Source organism: Ovis aries, chromosome 11 (genome assembly GCF_016772045.2).
Source record: "Ovis aries strain OAR_USU_Benz2616 breed Rambouillet chromosome 11, ARS-UI_Ramb_v3.0, whole genome shotgun sequence".
In the NCBI taxonomy this organism is placed as follows: domain Eukaryota; kingdom Metazoa; phylum Chordata; class Mammalia; order Artiodactyla; family Bovidae; genus Ovis; species Ovis aries.
Genome location: NC_056064.1, coordinates 30,068,642 through 30,094,130, shown reverse-complemented (window position 1 = coordinate 30,094,130; position 25,489 = coordinate 30,068,642). Strand labels below are relative to the sequence as shown.

Sequence of the window (25,489 nt, the reverse complement as noted above, 5' to 3'; positions counted from 1 at the left end):
GTGTGGCTAGTATTAGGCAAACTAGTTCTCAGGCTCAGAAAAATCTAAGTTTGAAGGAGAAGAAGGGAGAGTGACTGATCTCATCTGCGTACCCTTAGGACTGGGTGCAGGACCTAGCTCCACTGAGACTCCAACCCACGCTGTCCATGGGTCATTTCACTTCTCACACCGCCCCTTCCACCGTTGGCTCCTCCAAGCCCTGCTCCTGGCAAGGCACTGTGAGCTGCAAAGCTATTTCCTCTTATTACAGTTCCTTCCGCTGAATCCCCTCTAGCCATCTCTTAACTGCTGGAGGAAAGAATTGTAGGCAAAATGTCTAGCGTGTCATTCTGTTTTTCTCCCTCCATCCCTTGAGACAGAACCTTGAGGTTCCAAAGTCTAAGAGAGAGAAGGGAGATTGTTCAATGCCAGACCTGGAGAAAAGAAGGAGGGGAAGACACGGGGGAAAAAGACCAAAGAGAAGTGAGATGAATGACTAATGAGGTGAATGAGCTGGTCTGGGCTCTGCGGGTCAGATTAGGAGTACTACAGGAGTCAGGGGATGGGAAAGAGAAAATGCAGGTATAGCTGATGAGTGGCCATGAAGATGGGGGAAAAAAAGGAATGGAGAGCCCGGGCAGGAAGACAGGCATGCCTTGGTGCTTGGATGACTTGATGTACAGCAAGAAGTCAACAGGGATTGCTGGAGAAACAGTGGTACCATTCCCAGAAATGAGGCAGCTAGGTGGCTCTCGAATCATCCCTCCTGCTTTGGGACTCCCAAGTAGGGGCAGGCTCTAACTTTGGACAAGTGTATCAGAGGACTGTGGTTCCCCATCCCCAGCAAAGGGAATGCTATGAACCTTGAGACAAAGAGAAACTCTTCTAGGCTTTGTTCAAGGACAGTCTCAGTACAGGGAACTCCTGGCTTCTCCATCCTTTCCCGCCCTCACGGTACCCTCAACGCTGGGGATGGAGCCAGGGAGGCCCAGCCAATGATCAGGTATTCACGCCAGCTCGGTACATATGTGAGGGGGTGGGGGGATGCTCTACATCCCTGGGTGATCAGAACATGCTGTACAGAAAGAGCCTCCCTAGCATGGAGCCTCCCTGGTGCCAGGGAGTGGAGTGGGTAGGGAACCAGGAGCACCGCTACCCAGAGCTGGGAAGGAGCTACCAGCCCCTTAGCTCTTGTGTCTTCACTGTGGGCCATGCTCGAGAAGAACGAACTTCCTCCGCTTGTGGGCATCTCTCTCCTACCGAAGGCATCACGCAGCTCACCCACTTCCAAATGCAACGTTTCTGGATATTGTTACCCCTCACTGTTCTCCAAAACCTGCCACAGAGCCAAGGCCGACCCTTCCTTGCTTTCTGCCTCCACTGTGATTGATTGCCTCTGCCCCCTCGCCCACGCTGTCTCTCCTCTCACAATCGTTTCCTTACTCTTCCTCTATCCAAATTCTCCCCTCCCTTAAGACTCTTTGCTGTGACAATATGACATCTTTTCAGCCTGGAGTGGCATCTGGTCTTCAAGCCCCTGTTGCTCTCTGGCCAGTACCAGCCAGTTTAGTGTCTATGTGGTCTTTCATCATCTGACTCTAGTTGGTCTTGTTGATCTCCAAAGATTGCCATCTCCTTGACAGCAGAAGTTTTGCTTTCCAGTTTTTCTGATGCCTTCACCGTGCTTGGCCCAAAATAAGAATTCAGTTAATGCCTGTTGGCTAATCAAGTAGACACAGGTCGCCTCCTCTCTTGAGAGTTGCTCTGCCAGCTCCTGGGAAAAGTAAAACATCCAAGGAAGGAATGAAGAGAAAACCCTGCTTCCACTGAGCCGCGAGCTGTTCAAGTGCAGGTACTGGGTCTCATCTATCCTCAGTGTTCTCGCATCAGGTGGCAGAAGAAGATAGGAAGAGGAACTGGAAAGGAAGGGTCCTCCTTAAGTCCATTCTCTTCATCTGCATCTCCATTCCTTCCCTGAAAATAGGTTCATCAATACTGTTTTTCTATATTCTGTATATATGTGTTAATATCAAGAGGGAGATATATATAATTAAGGCATATATAAAAAAAATATATATATATAACTATGTCTGATTCTCATTGTTGTATGGCAGAAACCAACACAACACTATAAAGATTATCCTCCAATTGAAAAGCAATAAATCAATAAATAAAATTTCACATGGATCACAACTTTGAGTAACTCAATGAAACCATGAGCCCTGCCATTCAGGGCCACTCAGGATGGATGGGGTTATGGTGGAGAGTTCTGGCTGACAAACTGTGGTTCACTGGAGAAGGGAATGGCAAACCACTTCAGCAGTCACTCTGTCCTTGAGAACCCCATGAACATTATAAAAAGGCGAAAGTAAATTAAATAAAGGCAAAAAAGAAAAAAGACTGGTTCCTCCGTTTGTATTCAGGAGGCTGTGCTAGTGTAGGCTTTTTCTGGGGAATATCAACTCAGAGTTAGTCTTTCGAAATGATACTGAGCAAGCAGACATCCTCGCTTGCCTTTTCTGGATCCTCTTCCTGCTGCTGCTTCATCACCATGGGCATCCCCCAGGCTTTCTGTTTCTGCCTTCTGCTTTTCTCTTTCAGCCTTCTCGCACAGATTGCCCCTACTCCCAAGACTTCTGTTGTTGCTTCCAAAGCATAACTTACATCTTCGGCTGTTATCTCCCTCCAGACTTCATGTCTGTGTTTCTAACTGCCTTACTGAATGATTTTCCTTGCAGATCCTATAGTCATATCCAGCTCTCGATGTCCAGATCCAAACTCACCATCAACAGCTCCATCCCACCAGCAACAGTGGCTGCTTTCCTGATTTCTTAGATTGCTTTCATAAGACCTTTCATTCTTTCATTGATCGTGACTCTCCATTTCACTCATAATTGACTCTTATCAGCCACATTCAGTTAGTAACTAAGACTTCCCAATTCTTTCTCCCAAATATTTCTTAGCTGAACCCTTCTTCCTATTCCTACTGTCAACATCACTGGTGGTACCAGCTTCTTTCAGCTGATCAGTGTGAGCAGTCTGATTTCCCCCAGTTCTACTTTTTCCTAGACCCTGCAACTTGAAACACCTTATTAAACTGTTGCTGTCATCACATATTTTCATGAGGAGCCTAGCACTGGAGGGGGACCTCAAGATAGTTCCCTTTTGTTCTCCAAATTCCACTGCAGAAACAGAGCATAGTCCGACATGAGAGGTGTAGATCTCTCTGCCAGGCGAGCTGCAGAATTTATCTTTGTTTTGAGTTTCTCTCTCACTAAAATTTAGTGATGTTTTCATTATTTAACAGCCAAGACAGAAAAATGACTGATAGCTCATAATTTACATGGCTGTCTTGCATTCTATCAAGTTTTGAGCATGTACCAAAAATAGTTTTTCACTGCAGTTGCAAATGACAAGTTGTGATCTGAAGGAAGGGTGTGAACAACGTAAGAGGCAAACATGGTTTTGTAACTCCCTGGCACTTTGCTGACACACTCATGGTCTTCAGCTTTCAGGTTCTTCCTCTGTTGGGAGCTAAAGCTCAAGTCATCCAGTTTGGTTTTGAGTTTTATCCAATCTTAATTAGTTTGGGGGAGGATCGGTAGAGTTTTCCACATGTCATGTCATTCCTAAATGGCACCACAAGTAGCCCTGGGCAAAGAAGAGTGTTCACTCCTTGCTGTGGACACATGGAATTTATGGCTGCAAGAAGTGATCAAGATTATAAGTGAAATGGATTAAGAAAGGGGCTTTCTCTTCCCCTTTCATGGCAGAAGATCACTTTGATATCAGAGACAGACATTAGGGGGGCAATGACCTAAAAGTGAGAGTGAGTCATTGTGGCCCTAGAGGAGGGCGGATACCTGGCTCCTCACACCACCTTAGCTTCAGGGAGCCAGTGACCATGCTTGATGCCGTAATCGGCATCAGTAGCTAGGATGGAGCCACTTGGGATGAGGATGGAATGCAGAACGCTCTCAATCATCTCTCACCATGTGTAGGGGTCTGGGTAGCGCTGCTTAAAATCGGATGGTTATACTGATGATCACCTGAAAATCACAGAAAAAAATTTTTTAAAGACGAGTTCAGGAATTACGTAGTCTCTTCAACACAGCAGCACCTCTGTTGACCTCTGCTATGCTTCTCTGAGTCACAGGAAGCACTTCCAAGAAACTCAGGCCTTTGCATACCCTAGAAACAAGGCAGGGTCCTTCCTCGGATGCTTCTGTTTCTCTTTTTCTGCATTAGGGCTTCCTCTGTCATCATGGCGAGCCACCTACACCTGTGGATCTGGCTGACCAGCGTCAGAGGCTTTGTTGGGGTGGAGAAGAATGGAGACTAGGGGACACTTGGCAAATATACATACATGGGATAGAGAACTGAGCAGAGGAAGTAGATCTTTTTGAGGGGAGGAGGGTGTTCAGGCATGGTTGGACAGGAAAGGGATGCCCTAATGTAAGGTGCTTGCATCTTATAGAGCTTTAATTTGTCCTGGGTCTTTATACACAAGTATCTGGGTGTGTCCTGAGAGGTAGTAAGCTGACATGAACCACCAACTGCCTGAGATCCAGAGTCCTGGATCCTGGTCTCTGTCCTGCCTATAAGTGACACAGCCAGCGATTTCAAAAGCATTGGTTTTAATTAATGCAAAAGTCCACATTGATTGAACAAGTCACACAATGAATAGAGTTATAGTTGCTGTAGATAGCAAAAGCCCAGAGACTTCCTTTCTCAAGTTTCTGCAAACTAGAGAGATTCTCGGAGAAGGCGATGGCACCCCACTCCAGTACTCTTGCCTGGAAAATCCCATGGACGGAGGAGTGTGGTGGGCTGCAGTACATGGGGTCGCGAAGAGTCAGACACAACTGAGCGACTTCACTTTCACTTTTTTACTTTCATGCATTGGAGAAGGAAATGGCAACCCACTCCAGTGTTCTTGCCTGGAGAATCCCAGGGATGGGGGAACCTGGTGGACTGCCATCTCTGGAGTCACGCAGGGTCAGACACGACTGAAGCGACTTAGCACTAGCAGTAGCATAGTTGCTAAAGTCAGGAGTTCAAGGCTTCTAAAACTGAATGAAGATTTGGCTTACCACCAAAGCACAGTTCAATATTGTATTGTTGCTTCAGTTCAACATTGTAATGTTTGCTTTTTGTTGGTATGTGCATCTTATTTCAACCAAAGCAAAGGACGGAGGAGGCATGAGGTCTTAGCTTTAGTTTATCTAAACCACGGGTCACAGCCCTGCCATCCTCTTAGGTCTAGATTTGCTTCCATTTCCTGGATGAAATCATCTTTCCTATCTTTGGCATTTTACCCTCTTGCTACTCATCCTTAAGCTCTTTCACTAGATCCCCTTTTCTCTTTAATTCTCTAAATACTAGTATGTCATGAGGCTCGGGAGTCTTCACGAAGACTTGGGGTCTATCTTCTTACCCAGATTGAGAGGTTTCAAGTCTACACCTCTGACCTGAGATCTATCTGGTCCGTGGGGTTAGATTTTAAGCTGCTTATATCTGTCACCATGAAATTCCTGCTCTTAACCCAAACCATTGCATCCTAAAGTGAGCTCATCATTTTATTCTCTGCTTCTCAAGCCCTGTCCATGGTACTAATGTTCCATGGGCTTGGAAGGCTAAAGCAAAACTTCAGTTCTCATTCACCATTTCCCTCCCTTCATCTTCCATATCCATCCAGTGAATGCCCAAATTCTCCTCATATGGCAACCTCCTAAATCCAGGCCCACAGTATATCTTTTTTTCCCAGATTTCTCTTAGTTCTAGTCTCTAGCTATTTCCAAGACAAATTGTCCTATGCACTACCACCAGGCAAAATTTCCCATACCAATGGAATTATTTATATCATTCCTTTGGTTCAGAGCAAGATCTTAAGGATTCTATCCAGTGGAATATAGTTTGGGGCAAGAAGCCACCATTTCTCACATGAAGACCCTCTACCTTCTCAAAGCAGAATATTAAGTTACTTCCAAGGAAAAACTATTTGACAGACACTGAACCAATTCTACCCTGGATCTGAATTTTAACCAAGAAGAGAGAATCCAGGAAGAGAGATAAAGGGTAGTTTGTTCTGCTTGTCCTCCGGAGGCAAGGAGAAAACCAGCTTCACTCTTTTTTGTTGTTATTGTCATTTATTTATTTGTTTTTAAACAATATGGCAGCATCAAATAAAGCAGTTGCAAGTAATGAGAGAACTCAGATTAAACAGTGGAGAGTGGCAGAGAGAAATACTTCTTTTTTTTCTCACTTTTTAAAAACAGCTTTGGCTGCCCTGAACAGCATGTGGGATCTTAGTTCCCTGCCTAGGGATTGAACCTGCACCCCCCGCATTGGAAGCATGGAATCCTAACCACTGAATCACCAGGGAAGTCCCAGAGAGAAGCACTTCTAATCTTCTATTTAAGAATCTAGGTGTTTCTAGGAAAGGGAGATGATTCAGGTTCAGTTAATAATTCCTGGTACCCAGCTATGCCCCAGGCTCTGTGCTAAACACTTTCACATACCTTTAAAAACTAATCTTTGCAATGATTTCCATTGCAATATATCAATATTGATATATTATTGACTTGCTGATTTCCAGACACTGTGAAAAACCCCTCAAATATCTTATTTGAAGTAATTATCTTTTTTTTTTTTTAACACATGAGTTTACAAACAGGATAAATGTCTTGAATTTAGATAGTTTGTTTACAAGGGCAGGGCTTTTCCTTTTGTTTGAATCTCACTTCAGATATTTTGCTAATATTTGATTTTTTTTCACATACTGAAATTAAGCAAAAGCATCTACAGCGGTAGAAAATTAAACCATTGTAAAACAGCCATCATGATATTTTGTTATCTTTTCTTTTGTTTCCCTCCCCCGATAAATTACTATGTGTATATTTACATACACACATATACACACCCAAACTTAAATCGCAATGAAGAGCAATTTGCATTTTTCATTTGCACAAGTGAGAATCAGATTATGGTGCTTAAAACAGAGAAGAATATGGTGATTTGATCATCACAGTTTCATTAAATAACAAATGCATAAGGTTATTATTCCCTGTAGCATTTTTACAGTAACAAAAGTAACAACCCTAATGTTCATACATACATGTCCATGTACATATATACACACAAAGATAAATATGTGTAATTTCCACATATGTAAGTATTTTCTATTTTTAATCAGTTTCTTTTATACTTAATGGACAACATATCTTGAATATATTTTCATGTTTTCAAATAGTCTTTGAAATATTTTATATGGTTTCACAATAGCCCTTTCTATAGAATAACCTATACTGTATTTCTACAAATGACTTAAACATGTTTATATACATATATATATATAAACATTCCCTTATTAATGTATATTTAGATTATTTAAAGTTCAATAAATTTACACCAAACAACCTTGAACACAACTCTTTGTCCATGTCTTACTTCTTTAGGTAAATAATTAAAAACAGCATTTCTTGGTCAACACAATGACAATTGCCTTGTGATGTGATGAAGTGGGTTAATGGACTGCTTTCTATTGAACTATTCGTCTATTCCTAGGAAATACATTATTTCATTTTTGTGTCTCTTTCATTACAACATTGGATCCCATCTTATTTAATTCCTATGTATTCATAAAGAAAATTTGCACTTTTGTGCGAACATGGCAGGGCTTTTTGTATCAAGATAATGATTCTGTAAAATCAAGTGCACTTGTTCATCTTTCTGTATGCCTTGGAACTATTAATAGAGCATATGAAAGATGTGTTCTTTGAAAGTTTGAAAGAGTGCAATAAGAAAAATGCCTGCTGTCTTCTGGGGAGTCTGGTTTGCACAGTGGTAGGGAATTGGCTTGTCATTTCACTGACTGCACAACAACTCTGAGAGATAGATGTTGTTATCATCACCGATTTAGTGTTAAGGAAACTGAGGTTTGGAGAGGTTGAATAATTTGCCGAACAGGTGAAGATTGGATTCAAGTTCAGGCAGGCTGGCACTAGAGCCCACATCCTTATGTATTCTGCCTCTCAGACTTGGCAACATTTTCCTTACAAATTGATTCATTCACATTTTCTAATTTCAGTTTATAATTTCCATTTTTTATAAGTCCATTGAACATTTGAAACTTTATTAGCTTAAAAGTGTAACATACCCTCAAAAAACCTCTATACAGGAAACTGTATTTCTTTTTCAGTCTTAACATCTTGTCTTAATATTTTTTGGATCATCAATTTATTCCCATCATTCTTTTTCAGATAACTAACTCTTTACATATCAGAGCTTTTTATCCCTTCATATCTTTATTTTATGCTTTTGGATCTGTTCATTTCTGCCTCCTAATTTTCTTTGTTTTGGTTCGTTATTCTTTTCTAATTTTCGAGCTTGAGTCTTCCGTCTGTTTATTTTTACTCTATTCTATCAACAATATCAGGTCTCTAGCTCTGAATTTGTCTCTGGTGCAGTCCCATGAGTGCTGATATGGAATGTTCTTGTTGCTGTTAAGCCCTAAATGATCTGTAATTTCAGCTCTGATTTTTCTGTCTGACCCAAGATTTCTGTAGCAGAGTTGTTAAATTTCAAAGTGTTTGGGTTTGTCAGTTTGAACTTTTGCGTTAATTTTCTGTTTTATTGTATTGTGGTCAGAGAATGGAGCCTGTACAATTTCTGCTTTGGAGACTTGACTTAGGTTGCCTTTGTGGGCCAATATATGATCAATTTTTGTGAATGTTTCATGAATTCTTTAAGAAAAGGTATTATTTTCTTCTCATAGAGTATAAAATTGACATATATCTATTAAATCAGACACATGAAATATATTATTCAGCTCCTCTCTACCCTAACTTATTCTTTGCCTACTTAATCTGTCAAAGACTGAGGGTGGTATCCCCACTCTCCCACTATTGTTGAAAGTGAAAGTGAAAGTTGCTCAGTTGTGTCCGACTCTCTGGGACCCCATGGACTATACAATCCATGAAATTCTCCAGGCCAGAATACTGAGGTCGGCAGCCTTTCCCTTCTCCAGGGGATCTTCCCAACCCAGGGATTGAACCCAGGTCTCCTGCACTGCAGGAGGATTCTTTACCAGCTGAGCCGCAAGGGAAGCCCAAGAATACTGGAGTGGGTAGCCTATCCCTTCTCCAGCGCATCTTCCCAACCCAGAAATTGAACCGGGGTCTCCTTGCACTGCAGGCAGATTCTATACCAACTGAGCTACCAGGGAAGCCCCCACTATTGTTGAGTTCCTGTCATTTTCTGTCTGTATCTGTTATAGTCCTGATTTAACATATTTCACAGTTATCTTGTTCAACACAAAAAACCTCATGGTGCTTATGTCTTTTTTGTGACTTGTACCCTTTATCAACATTAAAGAACCCTTTCTGTCCTATTTAATGCCTTTTTTTTGGCCTGTAAGTCCGCTTGATCTGATATTTATATTGCCAACCCAGCTTTCTCTTTGTTTGCATTTGCCTGATAAACTTTGCCTATCCTTTTGTATCTAACCTTTCTGTGTCATGTTATTTTATCCTTGTCTCTTGACAAGAGCATAATTTTAAGGAAAGTTACCTATGTGCTTTGGTGTGTTCTGGGTTGCCTTGATGGTTAAACGTGAGTCCTCCTGGCTCAGAATAATTGTCCTTCCTTCTACTGTCATATCCTCATCTCCCTATCATACATGCATGTGTATGATATGACTGCCCTCCACGTGGCCACGTGGCTCAAACTCTAGGTCATGGTTAATTCGGCTAGGTATGAATACTTGACTCACTTGGGCCCATTGGAGCTCCTTCTCCAGGAATCAGGAACCATTAAAAGAGAGAGATTTGGTCTCTCTGCATGGCTGGACACATAACTTGTAAGCTAGGTAGCTATGGCCTGTCTTATCAATTTGGAAGAGAGGTCAGTCTTTAGAGACGGTGCCACATCATATTTTATTTTAAAAAATGGTGACATTAGATTTCTAGTCCCACACACTCTCCTGAAACCTTCCCATTCCCCCCCTGGATAGAATATATTCTCTTCTTCTTGAAACTGGAGGGCGCTCCTGACTTCCTCAATGAGCATGGTGCGGCAGAAATAACACCGCATGCCTCCCACAGCTAGGCTGCAAAAGATGACAAGGCTTTCACCTGGCTCACCCTTTCAATACTCACACTTCAATCCCAGCCACTATACTGTGAGGAAGTCCAGACCATGTGCAACATCTGACTTCAGGGGCTGACCTAAGGTTTCCATCAATAACCAGCATCAACTTCCAGATGTGTGAGTGAGGAAGACTTCAGATGATTCCAGCCCCCAGCCTTGTAGGTGTCCAGGTTAACACAAGTGGGTCAGAGACAAGCTATATCCACTGAAGTGAAGTGAAGTTGCTCAGTCGTGTCCGACTCTTTGCAACCCCATGGACTGTAGCCTACAACGCTCCTCCGTCCATGGGATTTTCCAGGCAAGAATACTGGAGTGGGTTGCCATTTCCTTCTCCAGAGGATATTCCCAACCCAGGGATCAAACCTGGGTCTCCCACATTGTAGGCAGATGCTTTACCATCTGAGCCACCTAAATCCCCCATACCCACTGAGCCCTTTCCAAATCGGAGATTTACAAGCAAAACAAATGTTGCCTTTACTGTACTGTTTTCTAAAATTAAAATTTTAAGGGACTTCCCTGGTGGCCCAGTGGCAAGACTCCAAGCTCCCAATGCAGGGACTCTGGGTTTGATCCCTGGTCAGGGAACTAGATCCCACATGCCACAGCTAAGAGTTCACATGCCATGAACTAAAACCCAGTGCTGCCAGATAAAGAAATAAATTAAAAAATTTAAAACTTACAATCATTGTTGATACACAAACAATACAGTTTTTTTGTATATTGTTTAGCCAGTTTCCCCAATAGTAACATTTTGCAAAAATATAGTACTCTATCAGAATATTGACATGGATACAGTCAAGATATGGAAGGTTTCCATCACTAGGTAAATTCCTCATGTTGCCACATCCACTTCCTTCCTGCATCCACCCCCTCACTAGCCCCTGGCAACCACTGAAGTGAAATTAAAGTCACTCAGTCATATATGACTCTTTGTGACCCTCATGGACCGTAACCCACCAGGCTTCTCTATCCTTGGGGATTCTCCAGGCAAAAATACTGGAGTGGGTTGCCATGCCCTTCCCTAGGGGTTCTTCCCGATTCAGATAACGAACCCAGGTTTCCTGCATTGCAGGCAGACTCTGTTCTCTAAGGCACCAGGGAAGTTTGGCAACTATTAACCTATCCATCATTTCTAATTTTGTCATTTCAAGACTGCTATGAATGGATTCATAGAGTATGTAATCTTTGAGACTGGATTTTTTTTTTTTTTTTGTCAAGCATAATTCTCTGGAGACACATTCAGGAATGCATCAATACTTCATTCCTTTTTATTTCTCAGTAGGAAATATTCCACAGTGTGGATGTACCACGGTACCAACTGTTCAGCTGTTGAAGGACATCTGGATTCTTTTCAGCTTTCTGATATTATGAATAGAGCTGCTCCAAACATTCACGTGAGGGTCTTTGTGTCCAGGTCTTCTCTTATCTGGGATAAATGCTTAGGAGTGCAGCTGTTGCCTTGTTAGTAACTGCATGGCAAGTTTGTTTGTTTTCAAGAACCTGCCAAACTGTTCTCAAGAGTGGCTGCACCATTTAACATTCCACCAGCAGTGAATGAGTGATCCAGTTCCTCCACATCCTTGCCAGCATTTGGTGTTGTCACTATGTTCTGTTTTAGCCATTCTTAACCATGATAGTTATGGAGTGATATCTCATTGTGGCTTTAATTTGCATTTCTCTAATGACTAATGATGTTAAAGATCTTTTCATGTGCTTATTTTTCATTTGTTTATCTTCCTCAGTGAAACGTCTGTTGATTACTTTTGCTTACTTTCTAATCAGGTTGTTTACATTTTTCCTGTTAAACTTTGAGAATTCTTTTTATACGCCAGATGATAGTTATCTGTAGGATATATGGTTTGTAAATATTTTCTCCCTGACTGAAGCCTGTCTTGTCATCCTTTTAACTGAGTCTTTTGCAGAACAAAGCTTTACATTTTGATGAAGTCTAATTTGTCAATTTTTTTTTTGATTGATTGTGCTTTTGGTGCCAAGTCTAAAACATCATTTTCTAGCCCTAGGTCAGAAGATTTTTTTCCTTTCTTTCTAGATGTTTATATAGTTTCATGTTTACATTTAAGTCTACGAACCATTTGGCATTAATTTCTATGAAAATTATGAGACTCAGGTTGAGGGATTTTTGTTGTTTGTTTTTTTGCTTGCTATCTGATGTCCAGTTGCTTCAGCATTGTATTTGAAAATACTCCTTTCCTCCATATAATTGCTTTTGCACATTTGTCAAAAAATCAGCTGGACATGTTTGTGTGGGCCTACTTCTGGGTTTTTGTCTTCTGTTCCATTGAGCTACATGTCCGTTCCTCTACCAATAACCAGAGAGTCTTGCTTCCTGTGGCTACATAATATTTCTTGAAGTTGAGTAGACCGATCGCTTCCACTTTATTTTTCCTTTTCTAAAATATTTATTTGTTTTACTTTCGTCTGTGCTGGGTATTGTTTGCTCTGTGTGCTCTCCCTGGTTGCAGGGAGCGCGTGCTCCTCCCCAGCTGCAGTGCTTGGGCTTCTCACCGTGGCTTCTCTTGTTGTGGAGCGCAGGCTTCAGTAGTTGCAGCATGCGGGCTCCGTGGCTGTGGATCACGGGCTCTACGCGGGTCACAGAGCACGGACTCGGTAGTTGTGCTGCACGGGTTTGGCTGTCCCACATAATGCGAAATCTTCCCAGTCTAGGGACTGGACCCATGTCCCCTGTACTGGCGGGTGGATTCTTATCTATCGTACCACCAGAAGGTCCTATTTCTCCTTTTAAAAGGTGTTTTAACTGTTCTAGGGTATTTTGGTGTTTTTTTTTTTTTTTTTTGCCTTTCTGTATACATTTTAGAATAATTTGTCTGTATCTTAAAAAAATCTTGCGGAGATGTTGATAGGAATTTTGTTAAATCTGTGTACTATTTGTGTGTGTGTGTGTGTGTGTGTGTGTGTGGGAGGGGGGTCAAATGGAAAAATTGTCCAACACAGATGCACTCACTCATTGTGACCAATGCTACTCTATTATGAATACATCTTGAAGACGGTGGAGGGCGAGGGGGTGGGAGGAGGTGGGCAGATGTTGCTGTCGATAATATGGAGTTGTGGGGTGTGTGGGCAGCTCGGTGTTAATATGGAAGGGCCAAAGGCAGAATTCGTGATGTACAAAGAGTTGTTGTTCAGTCGATAAGTCATGTTCGACTCTTTGCAACCCCATGGACTGCAGCACATCAGGCTCCCCTTTCCTTCACCATCTCCCGGAGCTTGCTCAAACTCATGTTCATTGAATCAGTGATGCCATCCAACCACCTCATCCTCTGCTGCCCATTTCTCCTCCTGCCCTCAATCTTCCCCAGCATCAGGGTCTTTTCCAGTGAGTCAGGTCTTTGCATCAGGTGGCCAGAGTACTGGAGATTCAGCTTCAGCATCAGCATCAGTCCTTTCAATGGCTGTTTCGGATTGATTTCCTTAAGGATTGAGAGTAGGAAGGCTAACGATTCCAGGAATCAGTCTGGAGCTCCTCTCTGCAGCGACGCGTATACAGTCTGTTGGAACAGGCATCCTGTCTCCCCTTGGACTTATCCACAGATCACATCTCCACTCCCTCAATTACTGGTCTCCCCTGTCCCTCCTCCTCAGGGAGTCCTGGGCCTTGGCACAGTGCCCAGTCAGGGCCATCAGCCTCCTGATGGATCGAGCTGGATAACATAACAATTAATTAGTGCTTAGGACTCACAGATCAATATGCTGACAAGACCACAAAGTGACAAAACAATCTCCCTCAGAGCTCCAAGGCTGCTTGAAGGAAGCCAAGAAGCAAGGCGGAGCCCTCTGCCCACTGAGAGCATTGACGTGGACCATCCATGGTGAACAGGTTGCTTAGAATCAGAAGATTCTGCAGCCACTTGGCCTCTGTAGCCATGGAAGTTTCTAGAGCCGGCAGAATGAGTTTCTCCCCACTGGTGTCTGGTTTAGCTGCTAAGGAAAGTGGGTAGTTTTCTCTGGGGAGCAAATCAACTGTGTGCTTACACGTGTGTGCGTGCAGTTCTGTGTCTGTGTGCTTGCTTATTTGCATGGTTGGAAGGGGGAGAAGGTCAAAGATAAGAGTGATTTGCTTGGTGTTAGACATTTCTGTTATGAATTCAATGAGAGATGTAGCAAAAGTAATTTCTGTTTAATGAGTCACAGGAAAGTTGCAGTGTATGAATAGTACCCAAGTGATATGATCAATGGGATCCTGAGAATACAAAACAAAGAGGTAATATGCATATTGGTTATAGACCCTCATATCTCAGGTCTCATCACCACACCCTGGGTGGGATTTCCTCCCTGCCTCCAGTCTTTGCCCCTATGGATCCACCTTGTGCGCTACTGCTAAAATAGTCTTTTTTTTAAATTTGTTTATTTTTAATTGGAGGATAATTGCTTTATACTTTTGTGTTGGTCTCTGCTGTATATCAGCGTGAATCAGCCATAGGTATACATATGTCCTCTCCATCTTGAACCTCCTTCCTACCTCCCACCCTTTCCCACCCATCTAGGTTGTCACAGAGCACCAGATTTGAACTGCAGCAAATTCCCACTGGTTATCTATTTTACATACAGTAATGTATATGTTTCCATGCTCCTCTCCCAGTTCATCCCACCTACTCCTTCCCCCACCGTGTCCACAAACCTGTTCTCTAGGTCTGCATCTCCATTGCTGCCCTGCAGATAGATTCATCGGTGATGGTGGTGGTTAAGTTGCTAAGTCCTGTCTGACTCTTGTGATCACATGGACTGCAGCCCACCAGTCTCCTCTGCCCATGTCATTCCCAGGCAAGAATACTGGAGTGGGTTGCCATTTCCTTCTCCAGGAGATCTTGCTGACCCAGGGATTGAACCCACATCTGCTGCATTGCAGGCTATTCTTTACCACTGAGCCACCAGAGAAGCCCCAGGTTCATCAGCCTCATCTTTCTAAATTCCATATATATGTGTTAATATACGATATTTTTCTTTTTTCAAAAATGAGTTTTATACAATTTTTAAAGGTTACTTTCCATTTACAGTTATTATGAAATATTGGCTATATTCCCCTATGTTGTACGATATATCCTTGAGTCTATATTATACCCAATGGTTTGTATCTCCCATTCCCCCACCCCTCTCCTGCCCCTCTCCACCTCCCCACTGGTAAGCACTAAGTTCTCTGTATCCATGAGTGTGCTTCTGTTATGTTCTGTTCACTGGTTTGTTGTATTTTTTGGATGCCACATATAAGCAGTATCATACAGTATTTATCTTTCTCTGTCTGACTTATTTCACTCAGCATAATGCCCTCCAAGTCCATCCACATTGCGGCAAATGGCAAAATTCCATTCTTTATTATGGCCAAGTAGGCTAGTCTTTCTTCAATGCCAATTTCACCCTGGCCTTTAGCCTCTAAGTATTACAAACTACCAATAGACTAAAGCTTAGATGCCTAACAGCAAAGACCTTTGAACTGCTATACCTAAGAGTGATCTGGAATCCATTAAAAAGAAATTGAGCCCTTCTCTCATCCCATAAATTATGAGTTAGGTGACCTGAGACGGGCCCGAGGAATTAGCTTTTTTGAAAGCATCCTGCATCTGCAACTGGAATCTGGACCACATTTTGAAAACTGCGGGCGGTATCGCTGCGTTTTCAGAGCTGCCTATGATTTAGGCCTATTTCATCTCACCCAACAAACCAGTGAATTCTATCGACTGGTTTCCTCTCCACTATTCCCAACCCACATCAGCACCTCAAAAGCATCTTCTACCTGGGACTTCCCTGGCAGTCCAGTGGTTAAGGCTTCGCCTTCCATTGCAGGGAGTACAAGTTTGATCCCTCGTCCTGGAGCTAAGATTCCCACTGCCTCACAGCCAGAGAAGCAAACAATTAAAAAAAAAAAAAAAGAAGAAGCAATATTGTAACAAATTCAACTAAGACTTTAAAAATGGTCCACGTCAAAACAAACAAACAAAAAATAAAACACACAAAAAAACCCACCCACAGAAATGTCTTCCACCTAGATCACTCTTGCGCTTCTCTCTTCCTCCAAACCTTTCCAATCCGTGATGATAAAACTCCAGTTTCGTCTGCATAAAGTTGTCCTCAGGCCCCCCAGGGCAGAAGCCTTTCTGGCCACACCTACTTGCTTTTGGTGCTGAATCGCATATCATTTTGCTTTTTCACTTCTCTGTAGTATTCTTTCCCTCTTTCCAAGACAATTAAATGCTTCTGCAGGTAGGGCACTTCTACCCGGCTGTGAATACATTGAACCTTGCTGGAGGTGGAGAAGGATTGTTCTTCTTTTGAGTTTAACACAGTCCTCCCCCAGGCTGGGCCCAGGGGGGTTGCACTTGTACAGTTCGTAGAATGGTGAACGGAAGTGTCAGTGAATCCTCTCTTGAAGCGGCGGAGAATGGGCAAGAGGCCTTGGCGATGAGATTCGATCGCCTGTCCTCCTCTCTCTCTTCTTCAGCTCGGAGTGGCAGATTTTCTGGGCCCGTAGCCAAGCATGTGGGTTGTAATATTTTGTATGCGTTTGAATATGAGTGTGTGTGGAGGAATACGGCACCCTTTCCTCCCCACCTCAAATCCAGCCCACATTTCACGCTTCTTGAGGATTAGTTGCCATTCTGATACACCCCAGCTCATCATTTTGGTGGCATGATAAGGTCGATGCAGAGAGGCAGGCCTGTGAGTCATAGTGTCTGAAGGTGGAATTCCTCCCAAGACAACTGGTTGGTTGCCAATGACACCACGAGGTCATCCATGCCTGTGCCATTCTTTCCTCCTCTTCAGAGGCTTTGACTCGGGGTCCCCTCCGGGGAGCCTGGCTTCATATCAGCTCCTCCCCTGCTCTGCTTCCCCATGTCTGGCAACAATTGTCATTTTCATTCCTGCCTGAAAACACGGGTTGTCATGCCACACAGGAAAACAATGTGTCTTCTGCCAGATTCACTTAAAAAGACAAACATGGGGCTCCGTGGGAGAGCTGCCTGACACCTGCTGGGATCTGTTTTTCCAGGAGAACTCCAGTTCATCCAGGCCTGGAGACACCTGAGCGGTGTGCTCTGCTAGCAGTTATGGTCACATCACTGTGAAAAGGAGTATGTACCAGCCCCTTTACTCCAGCGGACTGATGGTCCACCTGGTAATAAAGATTGGAGTGCATCCCCCAGAGCTATTTGAATCATACCCGCGGGAAGTCAACTCTGGGTGCCATGGAGTTACCTGGAGTGGGATAGGGTATAAGCTCCAGGTATGTGATGCAGGGGCTCTAGGGGAGAGTGGGATGGTCTTGGCCTCTGATACTGGGCCAAGCTGGCCCATCAGGTGGGCCTCCTAAGGGGGCGCTATGATTGCTGGGAGACTGAATGGCAAATTCCAGATTCTTCTCACCCCCAGCTTAGGCACCCCCTCCTACAATTTCCTGAGCTTGATCTAGGCACCCAGCATGTCTGCTGGGTGATAAAAAAGGCAGCTCAGTATTGCAAAAGGTGACTCCAGTTGAAATAATTAGAACAGAGGGAGGACTGATATTTAGAGGGCCTATAGTCTGTGGGGAAACCCCAAAATATCCTGAAGAAAAAGTAGGTCACTGGAGGATCTGCATCCTGTAACTACTGTGAGCCGTGAGTGCACCTGACATGGAGCTGTATTTCCCTTTAAGAAGTGCCGTTTTTGTGTGTGTGATCTGGGTCTGTATTTTAATTTTTTTTAATTAAAAAAAAGGGTATAATTGCTTTACAATGTTGTGTTAGTTTCTGCTATATGACAATGTGAATCAGCTGCAAATATACATATATCCCCTCCCTCTTGAGCCTCCCTCCCAGTCCCTCATCCCAGCCCGCTGGGTCATCACAGAGCACAGAGCTGAGCTCCCTGTGCTGCGCAGCAGCTTCCCACGAGCTGCCTGTTTCACACACGGTGGTGGCTCCATGTCAGTCCCATCTCCCCATCCATCCCAGCCTCCCCCCTCCACCCCCATGTCCCCATGCCCATCCTCCACATCTGTGACTCTATTCCTGCCCTGGAAATAGGGTCGCCTGCACTGTTTCTCTAGACTCTCCAAATATGCGTTAATATGCAGTGTTTGTTTTTCTCTTTCTGGCTCACTTTACTCTGTATGACAGACCCTCAGTTCATCCACACCACTACACATGACTCAGTTTCATTCTTTATGGCTGAGTAATATTCCATTGTCTAGTTTTAATTGACACATTTGTTCTTTAAGTTACAATACCAACTGGAGGACATTTTAAGCCTCATGCCTGGCCCAAGAAACCACACTGGCATTGTTAAAATTCCCAGTATAAATGGAGTCTTACTGTGTTGGGCAAAGAGAATCATATTTTTCCCTATCATTTACCATTTGTTGTGTCAGGCACTTACACTTACAGTGCTAACTGACAAGTATCATGTCACTGAGACCGCACATTATTCTATGAGGTCATTCACATTTCATTGGTGGCACAGAGTTGCCCAGGATGGCACAGAATATACGTGACTGGCCCCAGATTCAAGCTCACATCTAAAGAATCCAAACACAGTGTCCTTTAACTCTACCCTGTGCTGCTCTCTTGCTAGAACAAGCAAGCAGAGATTCGTCTGCAGCATCAGTTGCAGAGCTGGATGGAGTTTCTAGGGGGATCTTGGTTCCCTTTTTTTAATGTTAATCACTGTGTTGTGTCTGACTCTTTACAACCCCGTGGACTATAGACTGCCTGGTTCCTCTGCTCGGTTCCTTGAAATTTCCCAGGCAAGAATACTGGAGTGGGTTGACATTTCCTTCTCTAGGGGATCTTCTTGACACCAGGGACTGAAATAAAATGAAAAACAAACAAAAAAAGCATTTATAGGATGGGGAAGATCATGGAGCCGTTGATGAACGCCAGTCATAAATGTAAACAACTTCGTAAAGGGACTAAGTCCTTTGCATACAGTACTCTGTCTAATTGCTTAGGGCTTCCCTGATGGCTCAGCGGGTACAAAATTTGCAGGAGACACAGGAGATGCAGCTTCGATCCCTGGGTTGGGACAATCCCCTGGAGGAGGGCCCACTCTAGTATTCCTACCTGGAGAATCCCATGGACAGAGGAGCCCGGTGGGCTACAGTTCATAGGGCGCTAAGAGTCAAATATGATTGAGCAACTGCACACAGAGATCATAGGAAATTGTATTATTCCCATTTTATAGGTGAGAAAACTGAGGCATAAGTGGTAGCTGGCACAGGCTGGTGAACCTCAACAGAAGGCCGCAGAGCCGCCATCTCAACCCTCACCAACTGGATCTGAGCTGCCGTTCTGTTCCCCAATGCATCACAGTTGATCTTGTCACAGGCACATTCTACTCAAATCAGTTACTAAGACAACTGAGCAGACTTTATTGGTCTCCCGGGAATCCTGGCCATATGAATTTTACAGTAAAATGACAAACATCCGCCGCTATCCCCAATGGGGAAGAAAGGACGATTAATAGATTTGCCATTTGCTGTACAGTTCCACTGTGAAGCTGGTTTGCCTGTTAGGGTGAGAGACATCTACCGATATCACAGAGGTCGGCTCCCTTGCCGGAAAGCATTGCCTTTGTTGGCTTGTGAAAAATGCACATGCTGCTTCTTTTCCTGATTTGCACAGCGAGCCTTCTGCCAAGAAGAACATCATAAAAAAATGACCAGCCTCGAAAACAGACGTGTCAGCGATGCTGCTTGATGCCTTGGCGTTCTGAGACCTTCCTTCAGGTGTGATAAAGCTCAGTCCCGTGGAGGAGTCATCCCACCCCTTGCCCCTTTCCTGCGTTCCAGGAAGACTCTGAGACTATAGCTGTCTCCCCCCCTGAAGACAACTCCAGCTGTTACTGGTGGTCCAGTGGCTAAGACTCCATACTCACAATGCAGGAGACCCGGGTTCAATCCCTGATCAGGGAACTAGATCTTGCGTGCCACAATTAAGACCCAGTGCAACCAAATAAATACATTTTTAAAAACCTATATAATTAACAAGGCTTCCCAGGGGGCACTAGTGGTAGAGAACCCGCCTGCCAATGTAGGAGATGTAAGAGATGCAGGTTCAATCCCTGGGTTGGGAAAATCCCCTGGAGAGGGGGCATGGTGACCTACTCCAGTATTCTTGCCTCATGGACAGAGGAGCTTGAAGGGCTATGGTCCATAGGGTTGCAAAGAGTCGGACATGACTGAAGTGGCTTAGCATGTATGCATAGAATTAAAGTGTCATTGTTGAAAAACTAGAAAATAAAAATGTACTAAAAAATGTCTAATTTTGTCCACCAAAACCAAAAGCTGAACAAACTTTTGGGATACGACTTTTCAGTGACAAAATGCTGTGGATACTTTTCAAAGTCAATAATGAACTCTTCCATGACAATTGTAAATAGTCCCTTAGCATTCAGCCATACAGACGAGCATCATAATCTCGTGGGTGGTGGTTTATTTGCTTTACCATTCCCCTGTTACTAGATATTTAAGTTGTTTCCATCTCAGTGGTATGATAAATAATACTTTATATCTACACAACTCTGCGCCAGTCTTAATTGTTTTCTGTAGGAAAAATTCTAGAATCAGAGTTTCTAGGTTAGAGGGAATGTAATTCTTAAGAATTTGGTTTAATTTTTTGTCAGAAATGTGCTGATTCATACATCTTTTGATTGCTAATTTCCCCTCACTTTGTATATCACAAGTATTATTTCTTGGTGGTGGGGAGTAGTTTTTGCCAAGTTAAAAGGTTGTATTTCATTGATTCCTACTGATGTTATTTATTTTTTTAATTTCCCCTATGTTTCACAGTGGGAATATCTTTAATATATGTTTGACTATGTTTGATAGTGACTTATTTTTATTCTTTAAAAGTATTTGAGACTTCCCTGGTGGCCCAGTGGTTAAGACTACACACTTCCAATGCAGAGGGCATGGGGCCGATCCTTGATCGGGTAACTAAGATCCCACATACTGTGCAGCATGGCCAAGAAAATTTTAAAAATTAAAAAAACAAATTCTGCATATAGAGTTGATTGCTGTCACATCTGTCACACATCCATTTTTAAAAAAGCATTTGCCTGTTAATATTTTGACTCATAAATATCTTAAATTCAAACGCAGTCAGACTTGGGTGTATTTTCTTCTCTGTTTTGTCTCTTTGGCAATTTATAATTCAAAAAGCAATTCCAGGGCACAGACTCTGAGCTTAGTATTGAGATCTGCTCAAACAGATCATTCCTATTCCCAGATGGTGCAAATATTGCTTTTTCTCTTCTTTTCTGGTTTCAATTTTGGTATTTTAGTCTTCAGTATACATGAAATTTATTGTGTTAGGTCAGGAGATAAGAATTTAATTCATTTTAAAGTGGTTAACTATTAAGTCCAACACAGCCTTTCCTCACGTTTATGCAAATCCATCTTAATCTTATACCAAAGAATTATCTATGGAGGAAGCCCACATCTTTGGCGGCTGAGTGCACAGGCTATTTAGATAAAGTGATAGTAAGGGAAGGTTGTCCACTGAGAGGTATGCGGGGCGAACCGCCTATGAACTTATGTCCGGAAATGATCCAGTAGTTTTGAGGCTATTTTGATAGTAGAGGAGCAAGTAGGGAAATCGAGATTTTGACTAGGAGTCTATCTTGTAAAATATTAAGTAACTGTTGATTATAAAAGAACATGAAGAGCTGGGCTAGGGCATCAGGTGAAGCTGGCCTCATGCAGGCTGCAGGGTCTCTGTTATTAAGTGGGCGCTTACTTCCACCAAAAGTCTGTGTTTCAGCGCTTTCCACGTTGTCCACAGTCCATCCTATGCGAAATTCCGAGGTGCTTATTCTGTCATTTTGCTCCCACTCTCACACCGTTCTGATTGTTAAATTTTCATGTTGCCTTTATTTTTTTCAATTCATCATCATGATGGGTTAATTTAATATACCTTTCCCAGGAAATGATGGTTCAGTCATGTTACCTTTAAATATCTAAATATCTAACAGTACAAACGTCCACCTGTACTTGTCATGTGTGTATGTACACATTAGTCTCAAGCGTTTAGGCTTTCAGAGGTATTTTAGTATTATGTTGTGAAATTAACAAATTTAGATTTTTGTTTGGAATTACATGACATTTATAGATTAATTTGAAGATAACTGATTTTTGTTTTCCCATTTAGGGAGACAGTATGTATTCCTCATTTACCGTTTACTATGTACCTTGCTTCCCTGGTGGCTCAGACAGTTAAGGCTCTGCATACAATGCAGGAGACCGGGGTTTGATCCCTGGGACTGGAAGATCCCCTGGAGCAGGGAATGGCTATCCACTCCAGTATTCTTGCCTGAGAATTCCATAGACAGAGGAGCCTGGCAGGCTACAGTCCATGAAGTTGCAAAGAGTTGGACACGACTGAGCGACTAACACTATGTACCTTACTTAGTAAATATATGTTGTATTCTTTATGTAGATCCTACAAATTTTATTTTTACTAATTTAAAAAATTTTATTGATGTATAGTTGATTTGCAATGTTGTGTTAATTTCTGCTTCATGGCAAAGTGATTCAATTATACATATATATGTAGTCTTTTTCATATTCTTTTCCATTATGGAATATCACAGAATATTGAGTATAGTTCCCTGTGCTATACAGTAGGAACTTATTGTTTATGTCCATTTTAAAATAAGAGCGTCTATTTGTAATTATTTCATATTTTTCAAGTACAGTGGATATAAGTGCCTAGATTGGTAAATCAAGTAGCCAAAAACAACTTAGGAGGTTATGACTTCCCCAAAACTGAAACTTGGAAGTATCTCCCTGGCACTTTGGACTTCCCTGATAGCTCAGTTGGTAAAGAATCCGCCTGCAATGCAGGAGACCCTGGTTCGATTCCTGGGTCGGAAAGATCTGCTGGAGAAGGAATAGGCTACCCACTCCAGTATTCTTGGGCTTCTCTTGTGGCTCAGCTGGTAAACAACCCACCTGCAGTGCAGGAGGCCTGGTTCCATCCCTGGGCTGGGAAGATCCCCTGGAGAAGGGAAAGTCTACCCATTCCAGTATTCTGGCTTGAAGAATTCCATGGATTGTATAGTCCATGGGGTTGCAAGGAGTCAGACACGACTGAGGCCTTTATATATTTAAAGTTAATGTAAAAGTTCTTCATCTTTGACAAGAAAACTGACGAACCAGCCACCACGTAGTTGCGAATAAACCTATGAGGAAGGGGCTTGCTAATCGATTTGGCAGTTGGATCAAAGTTGTCCAACACAGAGGTGTAGGGTGACCTGTGGATGCTCACATTCCAGATGACACCAGGGGGCGCCCACCTGTCTCTCTAAAACCAAGTGTCTGATGTTGAACCTCAGGCTCCTTTTTGCCTGGTGTCCAGCAGCTGAGTTTTAAAAACAAGCTAGAATGGAGCATTCCGGAAAGGTGTGTACCTCCAGGGCTGCTCCAGGGGCATCTGGCATGAGGGGCTCCACGCCTCACTGGCTTCTTGACCTTAGCAAGCATGCAGGTGAGTTGCTACCTGCCTGGATCTCAGGTGATCTTCTCTTCCAAAAGGGCGACCCTTCACCACTGCACACTGCAGACCTATTTGTTTCCTGGACATTTTACCCAAAAAATTAGCTTCTCGCTCGATTAGCTGTGATTTTGGGTTTCACCAGGGCAAGGTGTCCTATGCCGGATGGTAGATGTTAGTCTTGGCTATCCCCATAGAGACATAAAGAACGTGTCTTCTGGGTCAGTGAGGAAATCTGTGCAGAAAACAAATTGACCCCATAAAGATTTTATGGGCACATGGGTAGGAATCAGGTAAGGGTTATGCTGTGAGAGTCCCACATAGATGGATGGTTTGGATGGAAGTATAAAAACTGCACCGCAATTTTACTATCGGATTGGGTGAGATTCTCCAGCTAAGTAGATTGGTTTGAATTTGGTTTTGTTTGTTATTTCTCTGAGTCTCCTGTTGGATGACTTGCACACAGCATTTTTACACATATTGAGATGAGAAGGATAGGCAATCTTTTAAAAGTGAATAAATTTTTATATTGCTTATTTTATTAGGTGATTAAATTATGAATAACCTGATGAAAAAGCAAGTCTTTCTGGGTAATTACTGCCGAGAAGAATGACATAGATCCAACGTTGGCAAACTATGGTTTGTGGACCAAGTCTGACCTCCAGTCAACACTGGAAACGAAGTTGGTAGGTCTTTTTAATTGTTGTTGTTTTAGTATAGCTGCTTTACAATAATGTGTCAGTTTCTGCTGTACAGCAAAGTGAGTCAGCCACTTGCATACATATACCCTGTCTTCCTTGGATTTCCTTCCCATTTTGTTCACCACAGAGCACTGTGTAGATTTCCTTGTGCTATACAGTTGGTTCTCATTAGTTACCTATTTTATACAAAAGTGTATATATATGTCAGTCTCCCAAGCCATCCTACCACTCCCCTTCCTTTCTTGGGACCCATACACTCGTTCTCTATGTCTGTGCCTCATATATGCAGTGGAATATTACTCAGCCGTAAAAGGAATGAAATTGTGCCATTTTCAGAGACGTGGAGGGACCCGGAGACCGTCATACAGAGGGACGTAAGTCAGAAAGAGAAAAACAAATATATAGTAATACATACATGTAGAACCTAGAAAAATGGTACTGAAGCGAGGTTTTATTGGAGCCCAGCTGCACCACTTGTTTGAGGAATGTTTGTGACTCTTTCTTGCTAGCACAGAAGACTTGAGTAGTGAAGAGAGATAACTGTACATCCCTCAAAACCAGAAATATTTGCTCTCTTTTTTGTTACCAAAAAAAAATAAAAGTTTCTCAATCCCTGACACAGGTCACTTTCCAGACAGCTGAAGTTACTATTTTGATAGTCCCTAGCTTTTCTCTATTTTGTGTAAAATCTCCTATGAGTTACCTTATTCATTTTGCATGTTGTTTATCCCTGAAGGTATCATGATGTGGCAACGTTCAAACTAGAAATTCTGTGTTGGGAGTTTTATTTGCCCAGAGTGGGCATGTGGTCGAAGATGTCCAAAGGTCAAAATGGTTTTGTCCCTCCTCTGGGGGTGGGGAGTGAGCAGTGCAGATAAAATGCTCTGGTCGCCCATACGTATCCACGAGGAGCAGATGGAAAACAATAGAGTCCGTGGCAATAGTCTGGGGGCATCTTTTCTTTAAAAGTGCCTTTGTGGAATGTTTCGATTTTTTGCGGTTTTTGTGTTTCTGCTGTTGTTGTTTTGTTCTGTTGGCCAGGCCATTTGTGGCATGAGGGACCTTTACCTGTGGCATGTGAATGCTGAGTTGTGGCATGCGGCGTCTAGTTCCCCGACCAGGGATTGAACCTGGGTCCCCTGCATTGGGAGTGTGGAG

The 25,489-nt window shown here is 42.9% G+C and overlaps 1 protein-coding gene and 1 long non-coding RNA gene across 3 annotated transcripts in view; one reads left to right on the top strand and one right to left on the bottom strand.

Moving 5' to 3' along the window:
- Nucleotides 1-25,489, bottom strand: part of SHISA6 (shisa family member 6) — a 264,704-nt gene that overhangs the window by 8,502 nt on the left and 230,713 nt on the right. Inside the window, exon 4 of one of the 2 annotated variants that reach the window (XM_042255674.2) lies at nt 3,972-4,028. The exons of the other annotated variant lie outside the window; for it this stretch is intronic. Coding sequence (XP_042111608.1) covers nt 3,972-4,028 — 57 coding nt within the window. The remainder of the gene's footprint in view (nt 1-3,971; nt 4,029-25,489) is intronic. 2 annotated transcript variants of the gene reach the window in all.
- Nucleotides 1-25,489, top strand: part of LOC132657339 (uncharacterized) — a 55,540-nt gene that overhangs the window by 3,397 nt on the left and 26,654 nt on the right. The window contains exon 2 of the long non-coding RNA XR_009595334.1: nt 24,176-24,316. This is a non-coding gene — a long non-coding RNA (uncharacterized LOC132657339). The remainder of the gene's footprint in view (nt 1-24,175; nt 24,317-25,489) is intronic.